Source organism: Petromyzon marinus, chromosome 60 (genome assembly GCF_048934315.1).
Source record: "Petromyzon marinus isolate PM22_M1 ecotype Great Lakes invasive population chromosome 60, UKy_Petmar_22M1.pri1.0, whole genome shotgun sequence".
NCBI classification, from domain to species: domain Eukaryota; kingdom Metazoa; phylum Chordata; class Hyperoartia; order Petromyzontiformes; family Petromyzontidae; genus Petromyzon; species Petromyzon marinus.
This window is the reverse complement of record NC_133726.1, coordinates 6881430-6895012: the sequence shown is the minus strand read 5'-3', so window position 1 is coordinate 6895012 and position 13583 is coordinate 6881430. Positions and strand designations below refer to the sequence as shown.

Below are 13583 nucleotides of genomic sequence, written 5' to 3'. Positions count from 1 at the left end.
ACCACAGGACACATCCAATTAGTAAGGTTTGTCACGTAAACAGAACGTGACAATTCATTGCTAGTCACATAATCACTCACAGTCACATAGTCACTTTAATATATTTTTCTTGTTCATGTTTTAGTTTTGTTGCGGTTGCTCCCGATTCAAGAGCCGAATGGCTCACAGGGCTATACCAAATAAATGAACTATGGAACTATGGAACTACTAGTACAGCAGCACCGGTGTGTTGTAAATGGTGTGTATTTGCTCTCCAACACACTAGTAACGAATTGCCACGTCCTGTTTATATGACAAACCTTACTAATTGGTTGTGTCGGTTGCTGGTGGGTTTAACGGCACATTCATATTTACGCGATCTAACCCAACAAACTTATATTATGGATCAGTTGGCTTTACCTGCTAAGATAACAAAAACAACTGTTTAGTTTTATTCGTATAATTTTTTAACAGTGATTTGTTTACCCTTTCCTATACATTTTGCACTCCTCTCTTGGATGTGTTTGTCTTGTGTTTGTTGTTGTCACCTTCTGAGCCCAAACCACTACTGGACATCTGTGATAAATAGCTTAATAGCTTATCGGAGATTCCTCTGGTATAAATACATATTCTGATTCTGTACAAAGCGGCAGGTCAGGCCATGTACGAGAGGAAGCTCCGGGCGGTGATTGGGATCTGTGCTCAGCCTTTATTGGTCATCCCCTCTTCGGGAGACAGTAGAAAGATCCCTGGGTTTGATCTCCCACGAAGCTGTGCATGCTCTACATCTAAACCGCATCCACTGCACAAACCATTGCAGCAGCAGATCCGGATACCTGGTGATGCACGTATGGAAATTAAAAACTCTCCAGTAATAGTGGTGCGACTGTGGTCCTCCAGAATAAGACCGCACGACAGGCAACGACGCAATGCTACGGTCCACAAACATGAAGAGAGAGACATCACAGCGAAGATACACCCCACTTAGTGTACTCATAACGCGGTTGTCTGGCTTGACCCACCTGAATGTGAAATTGCAGTTGTTGCTGTGCATCTTCATCAGCCAATATCAATTACCGTACTGAACCGTGCTTATATGCTCCAATGTCTATGCCGTCCGCCTCCACCAACCGATAGTTGACCACCGGTGGGGTGAGGTGTGCACAAATTTGACCCCATGACCTGCACGGCGTGGGCAGGTCCTCACCTCATCAATTAGCATAAACCATCACCACACGAACTCCAGTCAAGGAACAGAACACACCACGTGAACTCCAGTCAAAGAACAGAACACACCACGTGAACTGCAGTCAAGGAACAGAACACACCACCCGAACTCCAGTCAAGGAACAGAACACACCACGCGAACTGCAGTCAAGGAACAGAACACACCACGCGAACTGCAGTCAAGGAACAGAACACACCACACGAACAGCAGTCTAGGAACAGAACACATCACGCGAACTGCAGTCAAGGAGCAGAACACATCACGCGAATTCCAGTCAAGGAACAGAACACACCACGCGAACTCCAGTCAAGGAACAGAACACACCACGTGAACTCCAATCAAGGAACAGAACACACCACACGAACTGCAGTCAAGGAACAGAACACACCACGCGAACTCCAGTCAAGGAACAGAACACATCACGCGAACTCCAGTCAAGGAACAGAACACACGACTGGAACTCCAGTCAAGGAACAGAACACACCACTGGAACTCCAGTCAAGGAACAGAACACACCACGCGAACTGCAGTCAAGGAACAGAACACACCACGCGAACTCCAGTCAAGGAACAGAACACACCACGCGAACTGCAGTCAAGGAACAGAACACACCACGCGAACTCCAGTCAAGGAACAGAACACATCATGTGAACTGCAGTCAAGGAACAGAACACACCACGCGAACTGCAGGAATCCTCGCAGCAGCGGCTTTTGGCGAACCATCGAAGAAAGATTGTCAACCGCATCACGCGCTTTCAGATGCGCTTCTGCGACCGTCTGGAACGCTCTTCCTTCCCATATGAGGAAGCCACTTTGAGCAATGCACTTTAAAATAATCATCTAGATTGACAAACTAATTTATTTTACAAATGCTTTTGTGTTTAGTCTGTTCTCCTCCCCCCGCACCTCCGGTTAGCACGGTTGGCGACGTACGGTGCGAAAGAAGTTCAAAAATACACACGTACACAACGTGCTTTCACGTGTAAGACTCGTCTTCCCGTGCGTGTGGTGAGCTCTCCGCCTATATAAGTCACTCTCACCCCGCGTGTGTGCTCGTGTGTGTGTGTGACATCTGTATCATAGCAGTCAGCGCGCTGCGCTACGAACCCAGCAGGTACCCGAGTTCGATTCCCGCTGACGGCCACCACCAGTGGTGACGATTATCTGAACCAGTCCTGGGCCTCCCCTAGGTCGAGTCAGCCTGAATTGAGCACCTGGTGCGGTGTGTAAAACATTGCCATTGGGGAGACAAAGGCGGTAAGGCGTGGTGCTGGCCACCCACCCCCTGCCGCGCCTGTGCCGGCCTTCATAGGTGCTGCTCGCTAACAACACTCGCCCCAACAGTCTGTTACAGGCTACACGGGGAGGTCTTTGTCTCTGCGAAGTAACATTGTAGGGTGCGGTGGTGCAGTGGTCAGCGGGCTGCCGTTCTAACTAGGCGACCTGAGTTCGATTCCCGCTCACCACCAACAACAGTGGCGAATATCTGAACTGGTTCAGGGCCTCCCCTCGGTCGACTCAGCCTGAAGAGATGTGTAAACATCGCCACGGGTGAGTCAAAGGCGGCCCGGCTTGGTGCTGGCCACCCACCCACCCCCTCATGCGCCCTGCCGGCCTTCATATTGTACTGCTCGTTAACAGCACTTGCTCCAACAGTCTGTTAAAGCTTCACGGTGTGGAGATATTTTTTTTGCCCCGTCAGCCGCACCTCCGATTGGCATGGTTGGCTAACGTACGGCGCGAAAGAAATTCTACGTATGGCACGTACATACATCGCATTTTTATTTGTGTGGGTGGTGGTTGGTCATGCAGGCTTCATGCTGGGCAGCACCATCAAGTCGCACACCAAGGGCATCTGGATCTGGCCACGCCCGCACCCGCTGGACAAGAAGAGGCATCTGCTGCTGCTGGACACTGAGGGCCTCGGCGAGGTCAACCAGGTGAGGACGGACATCGCCCCGCCCCCACTCCCGCCCCGACCCCGCCCCCACCCCCAAGTGCACGCGCGCGCCCCCTCTCGGGGAGACGTCGCTGAGACGCAGGGTGGGGGGGTGCCGGAACTCCCCCCCCCCCGCCCGCTCCTCTGGCTGTACAGCTCAGTGGGCCTTACCTGGGGTAAAATAATAATTATACAAATAGTTGATTGCGGTTTTTTTTATTGTTGTAATTGCATAACAGATTGGTTTTTGGTTTAGATCGCGTAAATATTATTGTGCTCATCTTCTTTGGTTCTTTCGGTAAAGTCACGTAGAATGAGAATACAATAATAATGTAGCTCTGTCGTCCCGACAGGTTTGTTCATTTCACCTGAAGAAGGTCACTTGTGTTGTGGCCGAAACGTCGTGAGAATTTTATTGTTTTATTGTATTATTGTATTCTCATTCTACGTGACTTTACCGAAAGAACCAAAGAAGATGAATCCTTGCAGTCACGAAAGCTTTAAATCGAAATATTATTGTGCTGTTAAACCCGCCACCATTCGACGCAACCAATTAGTGAGGTTTGTCACGTAACACAAAACGTGCCAATTCGTTATTAGGGGCCGTCCATAAATGACGTCACGAGATTTTGGACGATTTTTTTACCCCCCCGCCGTCGTCACACGGCGTCACAAAAAGTCAGACCCCCCCCCCTCAAATATGACGTCACAAAGCTCTGCCTCCCCCCCAAAAAAAATGAAACATGCTTCAAATCGCTTTAAACTATTGTCATTGTAGTGCGTATTTAATGTGGCGCTGACACTCTGATGTTGTAGGAGAAAACATTTATTAATAAGTATATTTAGTGTTGTCTATATTTATTTAAAGTTGCGCATTTTAATGTGACGTCACATTTCTCAAACCCCTCCCCCCTCCCCTCGTCACACATCGTCACAAATGTCTGACCCCCCCCCCCTCCCAGGTGCGTGACGTCATTTATGGACGGCCCCTTAGTTCAGCACCCCCGTTGTGTGTTGGAGAGTAAAACCCACAACAACATTTACAAATCGACTACCGTGACCTTTCGCCGGTAATTACAACCAGCATGATCAGGCGACCTAACCCAAAAACCTATTTTATGGATATTAGTGGTCGCGAAAGCCTATTACGTGTTGAACTGTACGAACGTGATCATTAGCGATTGAGCTTCACCTCTTAGAAACATCGCAAGTTCTCCGTGTCATCGCAGCACGGTCACCCAAAGGTTCATGGGTGAGAGTTGGCCATCTGTGAAACTGCTGGACATCTGGGGAGGGAAAGAGCTTTGTCGCTCATCGGATTCTGAATTGAGAGACTGCTTTAGAGCCATTCTTAAGGCCCAAGACCGGTCTTGAGAAACCAAGGCTGGGTGAAACTGGGTTCTCAGGCGTTGTGACCGCATACAAAAATCACATCAAATCCAAACTCTGCTCTGTTGCCTTTGTAATTTGTTGTGCTTCCCCCACACCCCCGATTAGCACGGTTGGTTACGTATGGCGCGAAAGCAGTTTAACATACAAACTACTATACACTGTCCAGACCCAACACTGCCCATAGACTCAACACTACCCATACACTCAACACTGCCCATACACTCAACACTACCCATAGACTCAATACTGCCCAGAGACTCAACACTGCCCATAGACTCAACACTATCCAGACTCAACATCTGCCCATAGACTCAACACTACCCATACACTCAACACTACCCATAGACTCAACACTGTCCAGAGACTCAACACTGCCCATAGACTCAATACTGTCCAGACTCAACATCTGCCCATAGACTCAACACTACCCATACACTCAACACTGCCCATAGACTCAACACTGCCCAGAGACTCAACACTGCCCATAGACTCAACACTACCCATACACTCAACACTGCCCATAGATTCAACACTACCCATAGACTCAAGACTGTCCAGAGACTCAACACTGCCCAAAGACTCAACACTGCACATAGACTCAACAACACTCAGTACCTCCGATTAGCACGATTGGCTACGTACGGCGCGGAAGAAGTTCAACGTACGTACATGCAGTACATACGGTGCATACAAAACTCGGTTTATTGCCGTTTAACGTGACTAAATGTCAGCGCTGAGACTTAAAAAAGTCACTTTGATTGACACTTGACGAACAATCTTCACGAGGGATTAAAAGGTGTGCCCCCAGCGCAACTACGTCGCTTGAAGTCGCTGCAGAAATAGCTGCGTGCTATCATGTTCGGGGTCTTCTTCCTCCTCCTCCTCGTACGGCCGATGTCGATGTAGAGCAACAGCTTTAGTTTTACCACGAGCTGGTTGAGCCACATGATTGCGGTCGGAGTCGCAGGGTGGTGCATCGTCATCGTGATCGCCATCGTCGTCGCTGCGATGATCCCCTCCTCCAAGTCTCCCGTTATATTCCACGCTTCTGCTCCGAGTGACCACAGTCGCATTCCAGAGATGCAAAATCAATCAATAATGAAAAGCCATCTAAATGCTTTACCACGGGACCCTTTTTTTTGCTAGCATCAAAGAATGAATAATAAGAATAGGTGTTACCCATTCTGGCAATGAAACAGGTGGTAATATGTTCAGTTTCAGCTTTTCAGTTTCATTAATGAGGTATAACCCCGTGAGCCAAGCGGCTCTTGACTCGGGTGCAACTGCAACAAACCAAAACATGAACAAGAAACATCATAAAGTGACTCCACGCAACAGAAAAATCCACCAAATAGATACCTTTTGCAAAGAATCAAGTCTGAATGAACCACACACGGTGCTGGTGGTGAACATGCAAACAAAACATCCTTTGATAATACATGCATTATCTTTGAAAGCAATTGGCCTACACGAGAGACGTCTTTATGGCCTAGTCTCACCAGTGTCAGACCACAGAACGCCAAAAGTGCCAGTGTCCTTTACATAATTTACGCAGTGCATCGCGCACGGTTTATTATCTGCTTACCGCAGTTGAGTGTCCTTGTCACTTGACACGACAGAGCACTTTAGAGGATGCGATAAAAAAAAATAGTTTTCTCGGCAGTTCGAACCGCACCGACAGCCAACGACGGGGAGTGTCCCGCCGCGCCGCTGCTGCTCAACTTGAGAAATTCGCGCTTTTATAATTCTTAGAAGTGATGCGATGCGGTGGGTGAGGTGGGGGGGGGGGTTGGTGGGTCACATCATCTCGATGCGTGACCGCTGACAAGCGCCGCTGACGGGAATGGCAGCTGAGCGCACCGCGGCTTCGGAGCGGTCGCTCTGATGCATCGGTCGGTGGTGCCGTCAAGCGTTTGCCTCGGTGTCGGTGACAGCGGCGGTGACGGCTCTATTGTGCAGGAAGGGGACACGGACAACGACCACGACACGTGGCTCTTCGTCATGACCGTGCTGCTCAGCTCCATGCTCGTGTACAACACCACGGGGATCCTGAGCAGGGACGGCTTGGAGCACCTGCGGTATCCTTTACACTGAGCGGGAGGGGGCGCGGGGGGAGGGGGGGGGTGTGTGTGGAGGAGAGGTCGACGACCTTCGCCGATCAAAAATAGTGGCCACCCCGGCAGGGCCTTCGGGCACTCCCCTGTGGGTGTCGGAGGGTCCGGGTGCCTGGCCTCCCGCGGTGTCGCCTCGGTGTGTGTGTGTGTGTCTGTCTGTGTTGGACGTGTGGTTGTGCAGAGCGGTAGTGTAGCGGTTAACGCACTGCGCTACGAACCTGGCGACGAGAGTTAGATTCCCGCTCACGGCCAACACTAGTGACGATTATTTGAACCGGTCCTGGGTCTCCACTAGGTCGACTCAGGCTACTCAATTGAGTACCTGGTGCGATGTGTAAACATCGCCACCAGGGAGACAAAGGCGGTCATGTGTGGTGTTGGCCACCCACCCCCTCGTGTGCCTTGTCGGTCTTCATAAGTGCCACTTGCCCCAACAGTCTGTTGAGGCTATACAGGGGATCTGTAGTACGTGCGGTGCGTCCAGTGCGTGCGAGAGGGAAGATTCCTCTGGCACCGCAGTGTGGGTGTCCGAGGGCCAGGGTGCTTGACCTCACGTGGTGTGGCCACGGTGTGCGTGTCTGTGTGGTACTCGTGGTACGTGAGGTCCGTGCCAAAGGGAAGATTCCTCCTGATGTGGCCAAAAAAAGCTCGTGTTGGGGTCGGACGCACATGCCCAGGATAGGTGAGGGCCGGTTGTCGAGACGGGGCATTGGAGTGGTCTCCACGGGTCTGGCGATCAGGGGGAAGAGGAGACCTAAGGGCCGATGTTGAGGGACTTGTCATGGCAGGTGTTGGAGATCACGTGTCCGACTGTGCAGAATTTGTGGGATCTGGCGGAGGGTTGACGACGTTGGTCGTGAACCCAACTACTCCCCAAAATGATCCAAACCGCCCTATCACCCAGCCACCCGACCACCCAACCACCCAATCTCACACCCACCCAAACACGCAGGCGCATAGACACATTCTTCATTCGCGTTCGAGCGTGGTTTGTGTTTACCAAGCGTTTAGACTAATTGGCTGCTGCTGTACACTTCCACACGACGATAAGCCACTTCGTTGAGCTATCACTTGCGATAGCCAGGTCGCTTCTGAAAAATAGCAATATAGGCTCAGTGGGTCATATCTGAAAAAAAAATGAGAGGATATATATCACACCTCCCGCGGCCTCTGTCAAATTTAATTCGAACGATGCCCCTAAATCCTCTGGCTGGCTCCAGCAGCCGAATGCCAGCAACGCGGTCAAAGCCAAGTCAAGCACACACGACCCCCCTACCCCCCCACCGCCTCCTCTCCCCCCTCCCCGCCCCTGCTTGTCCGAGTGCTCGAGGTGGAACGATCTCCCCTGTCCACCGGCGAGTGGAGAGGGCAAAACATCGGGAACGTATCGGCTGGACCTGCCGACGGTGGGCTGCACTTGCGACGGGTGTTGGGGTAACGCCGCAGCTTTGCCCAGTGGCGTCTCGGGGTGGTTTGCCCTTGGCCGCTCCGATGTTCAAATTCTTCCCACTCCCTCCTAGGGCCCCTTAACGGCCCGCGCACTCGATAAGCCACGCCGCCGGCCGGTGCTGCCGTGCCCTCGTCTGCTTGCGATGCACCGCTGCGTAGCACGGGTGGCTACGCAGCGGTGCGAAGGCAGTTCAACATACGCGCGTACGCACGGAAGCATCCGGAAGGAGGTTGGTCTCCTGCGTTTCGACGTCCGTTCCTTCCACAATGTTTGGTGGTGGACAGCAGCAGCATCATGTGCGAGTTTCTTTCACCGTAACTCAAGTGTCGGGACCAATGGGAAATATTCAGTGTTCAAGCCTGAGTGCCACTAATGGAGCCAGGTACTCCTCGTCTCTGTGTGTGAGCCACCAACCCGTGCGCGCTCACGTCTCGTCTGCGCCGCGCGTCTTTTCGCGATGGTGTTGAGTGGGGGAGCGTGTGAGTGGCGGGTAGTGTGTGTGCACGTATGTGTCTGGGGTGCGGTAGCGCAGTGGTTAGCGCACTGCGTTCCAAACCTGGCCACCCCGGGTTCGATTCCCGCTCACGTTCGACACCGGTGACGATTATCTGAACCGGTCCTGGGCCTCCCCTAGGTCGACTCAGCCGCAAATGAGTAACTGGTGTGTAAACAAAACAAAAAAACGCCACCCACTGGGGAAACAAAGGCGGTCGGGCGTGATCGTTGTCACCCACCCCCTTCACGTGCCGTGCCGGCCCTCCTAGGCCGCTACTCGCTAACGGCACTTGCCTCAACAGTCTGCTAAGGCTATACGGGGGGGAGGGATACCTTTGTCTTTGTGTGTGCGTCACACGATCCCCAAAGAGAGAGAGCTGTCCCCGGTGTGGGTGGTGCAAGCTGTGCCTCGTGGTTGACGGGTCACCGTCTCCCCCAAGGTGCACGCTGCCCCCACCGCCCCACCATCATCATCCATCATCATCATCGCGTGTCCCGACTCCGCGTAACTGCAGTTGCAGACCAATGTTTGGCAAGACGGACCGGTGATCTTCTACGATGTGACATCTAGGATTCAAACATTCCGACTCCTGGGGGGGGGGGGGGGGTGGATGAATCCTGTGCTCTATAGATCCGCTTAAAAATCTTTCCACGGATTTAGAGATTCGTGTTTTTTTTTAATCTCTATCACATGTTACGGGGCTACATATTCCTACCTCACCGACACGCGTACAAGTACATACAGATACACGCACGCGTGTATTTAGGTTGCAACCCAACCAGGTTCTCCCAGATAAAACCGCATGTAAAGTCAATTCACGCGACTCTCACAGGAAGCAAGCGCATCAAGCCCGTGGCGAAGAACGCCACTCGAGAAGGTGACATGGCAGAGCCTTTTCTGAGGTCTCCTTCCGCCCGTTGCCCCGTAGACACACTCGTTGGTGCCGCTCATTCTCGCTCACGCAGCCAATGGAGGCGTCCGTCGCGTGACACACGCAGGGTTCACGCCCGGCACGGAACTCGTATAAGACCGAGTCACGTGACGAATCGCGATACGATTGTTTAATCGGCCATCGTGGCCATTGGCTTTAAGCCTCCCCTTGGAGCCCAACAATGCTGCAAGGTCTTCCCGGGACACCACGAGCAGCCACGCCGTTGAGACCCCTTGACATTTTAAAAGTACGGCCCCTTCTCCGATAGCTTCGGGTGTCCGGATTTTTCGCATCCATGGAGGGGGTGGGGGCGAAAGGGGGGCGGAGGGAGGCGGAGGGAGGGGGGTTGACTTGTGACCCGCTACGGTCAATTATCATCACGAGCATTCCTGCCAGGCGCACCGCGGGCGACAATGACCCATGTGGCGCGGTCGTGTCACCAGCTAAGCTACGTGTGGATTTTACAACCCCCACCAACCCCCCCCACCCCCCCCCCCCCACTCTTTAATCTTGTGGCCGCCGCTGAGTTATGGCCTCCTAAATACGGGTGTTTGGCAAGAGGACAGCGACCTTCATTTAAACAAAACAAGAACCAACATGCCCAGGGGAAGAGCTCACCGCCAGAGGGGAGAGGGCTGCCAGTCCGGGTGCCAGGCGTCGTGTGTGTTTGTCGTGTCTATATGGGGAGCGGCGACGTGATGGGGGATCGGTGGTGTGGCGGTCTTCGGCAAAGCCATCATCGTTCTCTGCTGAGGACAGCGTGGAGTTAATATTAAATTGGGCACAATTCGAAACGAACGCACACGCACAGCCCCGTGGCTCGTGGCTCGTGGCAATGCATCCACGCTGTGTCCTGGGATGTCCCACGACGTGTGTGCTGTGCTACGAACACGGCAACCCGAGCTCCGATTCACGCTCGCGGCCAACGCCAGTGACTATTATTCGAACCGGTCCTGGGTCTGGCCCTAGGTCGACTAAATCTCAACTGAGCACCCGGCGCGGCGTGTAAACATCGCCACCGGAGAGACAAAGGCGGTCGGGCATGGTGTTGGCCACCCACCCATAGATGCGCGCTAGTAGCACTTGTTTGTATGTTCGCACGTGTGAATCGCCCATCACCAAGGGGGGAAATCACCACGGTGGCGTTTTGTCAAGATGTAGATCTGGCCCTTGACCGTGATTTGACCCAGCGTCATGAGTTGATGTTCAACGTTACGGAGATAATCTTAAAAGATTCTCTGACAACCATCCCTTTTGCTTGAGAAGGCACAACCGGGGACACATGGTGAGCTGGCAGCTCCTCCGCTAGCCCCGCCCACGCAGGTAGCCCCACCCACTGCTCAGGTAAACCTGCCCACTAACGGGGTAGCCCCGCCTACTACTCAGGTAGCCCCACCTACTACTCAGGTAGCCCCGCCTACCACTCATGGAGACCCGCCCACTAACGAGATAGCCCCGCCCATCACTCAGCCAGCCCCTTCCGCTACCAAGATATCCCCATCCCACTCCTCAGGTAGCTCCACCGCATCAACGTGAGTTGGACACGATGCCAGACAGCGTTGAGGCGGTGACAACATCGTGATGTTTCCAAATACTTCGGACCACCAGGGAGAAACGTTTGTTGGAACCACCAGACACTGTCCCGGCCAACACCAGGACGTTTGGTATCTTGACGTGTTGATGATGGATGATCGATGATGATGATGATGTAATTTTAGTTTAAAATGTGGCCGTTTCCCTTAACCACGCGTGTGCCATCACCACGACGCAGATTCGTGCTCAACCTCACGGACCACCTGCGTACGGACGCGCGGCAGAACGCCCACGAGCCTGGCTCGGACTTCGGCAGCTACTTCCCCTCGCTGGTGCTATGCCTGCGAGACTTCACCATGAAGCTTGAGGTGAACGGCGAGGCGTGCACTTCGGACGACTACATGGAGCACTTCCTGAAGATGCGCGTCGACCCTCAGGAGGACGGCCAGGAGGTGAACGCGCAGAGGCAGCTGCTTTGCCAGTACTTCAAGGTGGGTGCCAGTAAACAAACAACAGAACCGGGCCAAGACGAACTAACTGTCCACTTCACTTTATTGTTTTTTTTTTTACGTTTTATTTCAGAAGCGACCTGGCTTTCACAAATGATGGTGCAACAATGTGGCTTATCATCGTCGTGTGGAAATATAGAGCGCAGCCAATTACTCTAAGCGCGTAATGTTGATTCCAAATGTGGAGGGGAAAATGTCGGGAAAAAAATCCACGCGACCATGCAAACTCCAAATATACAGCAGCAGGCGTCAGAGTCGGGATCGAACCCACGACCTCCTGCATACCTGGAGAGGTACTTAACATCCCGCCACCGTGGGTGGGGCAGGCCTTCCCTGCGCCAGCCCCGCCCACTTTTACGTGGCCACGCCCACTCAAACACGAACCCCGCTCACAGAGTGCGCGGCCTCCTCGCTCTGATGCTTGGCCCTAACTCCTGGTCACAAACCCCATCTAATCCTCAATCAATCCCACCCACCGCACAGGTAGTCCTTCGCTTTTCCAGTACACGATCATTGGTCGAGCATGAGGCCAGCAAATGCTAAACTGCAGACAATATCCACATGCTCGCAAATTCATCACAACAACAATTAGTAGCTAAATACTGAGAACACGGAATCGTACCTGCTTTTCAGCTGCCCGTGCTTAAACCGCGATCTCGAGTGTAGGCGAGCTAATGATCTCAGCACTGCCCATAGGACAATGACGGTGAGACCTTCCCACAAATCCGACCGCTCAGTTATTTTTATCGACCTGAGAGCGACGCCGGATGATTCCGTGAATTCACCTCCGAATTTTTGGGCGGCCGCTAAACTCATCGCTACCTTCCTCCCTTCACCGTCGCTAGCGGAGTACGCTAACCACAGCCATGCCACGCGACCCACTGCCGATGAGGCCCCGTTACCACGGCGGGGGGGGGGGCGAACACTGTATTTTTTTATTGACCGCTCATTGTTAATTTTAGACGTCCAAATTAAAAGTGTCGCCCGCCATAAATTATTGTAAACACGGCGTCGCTGTTAGCGCTGCCAAGAGCAGCCAAGGTTTGGGCTGTCGGCGACATTGATTCATCTCTCTCCCTCTCCCCTACTCATCGCCCCGTCGCACCCAGCTCACGGGTGGTGATTTCTTTCCAAGGCTTTTTTTGCCACCGGTTGGGCCCATCCTGCGCCTCTGGCCGTTTGTCGTAGGGGGCTTTAACCCGCTCGTTGGTTGTGTAATTGTGCTGAAAGGTGTTTTGGGGGGGGAGGGGGTGGAGGTGGGGGGTGGAGGGGGGCCCTCGCGTAGTGTCCTCTGGCGGGCAAGCGCGCTCAGGCGAGCAGCTCAAATTGGGGGCTCGAGAGGTGGCGTAAAAAAAAGGCAAACACTTTACGCGGACGACTGCGTCGCACGTGCTCGATTTAGCACGCGGTTGGCTACGTAAAAAGTTCAGCGTATGCGTGTGCATGCGTAACAACTCAACTCGTGTCGTGGTGTTTTGTTTTAGTAGACCGAAACAGCTTGCGATATTAATTTGCTGGGATTAGCGACACGCGTCGAATATGTGTAGCGATAAAAAAAATACCTTGTAATTATTACCACAATGATGTATTGTTCCCCTTGGATTTAAAGCAGTTGCGTTGATCTGGTGTGTGCAGGGCGATAATAATTGGCGAATGCGAGAAGTGATATCCTACATTTTATAGCTCGAGTTGGTCTGGGTCAGAGGTGTAGCCCTGGCTAGGGCTGGAAGCAAAATCATGAATTTATTTATCCTAATTTATCTGTAGCTCTAGTCCAGTTTAGCCTAGCGTTTGTATATATCTCTAGCCCGGTATAGATTCATGTTTGGCTAAATCGTTAGCCCGTTTTAGCCGTGAATTTTACTAAATCTCTGTCCCGGTTTATAGTCATGTTTGGCTATAACTCTAGCCCGGTTTAGACTCGTGTTCGGCTCTGTTTCTAGCCCGGTTTAGCATGGCATTTGGATTTATCTCTATCCCGGTTTAGACTCGTGTTCGGCTCTATCTCTAGC

At 52.5% G+C, this 13583-nt stretch overlaps 1 protein-coding gene across 2 annotated transcripts in view; it reads left to right on the top strand.

The window, feature by feature from the left end:
- Nucleotides 1–13583, top strand: part of LOC116955623 (guanylate-binding protein 1-like) — a 58149-nt gene that overhangs the window by 29729 nt on the left and 14837 nt on the right. For both annotated transcript variants that reach the window (XM_032976800.2, XM_032976798.2), the window contains 3 exons: nucleotides 3020–3147; nucleotides 6498–6616; nucleotides 11301–11553. In XM_032976800.2, the coding sequence (XP_032832691.1) occupies nucleotides 3020–3147; nucleotides 6498–6616; nucleotides 11301–11553 (500 nt within the window). The remainder of the gene's footprint in view (nucleotides 1–3019; nucleotides 3148–6497; nucleotides 6617–11300; nucleotides 11554–13583) is intronic.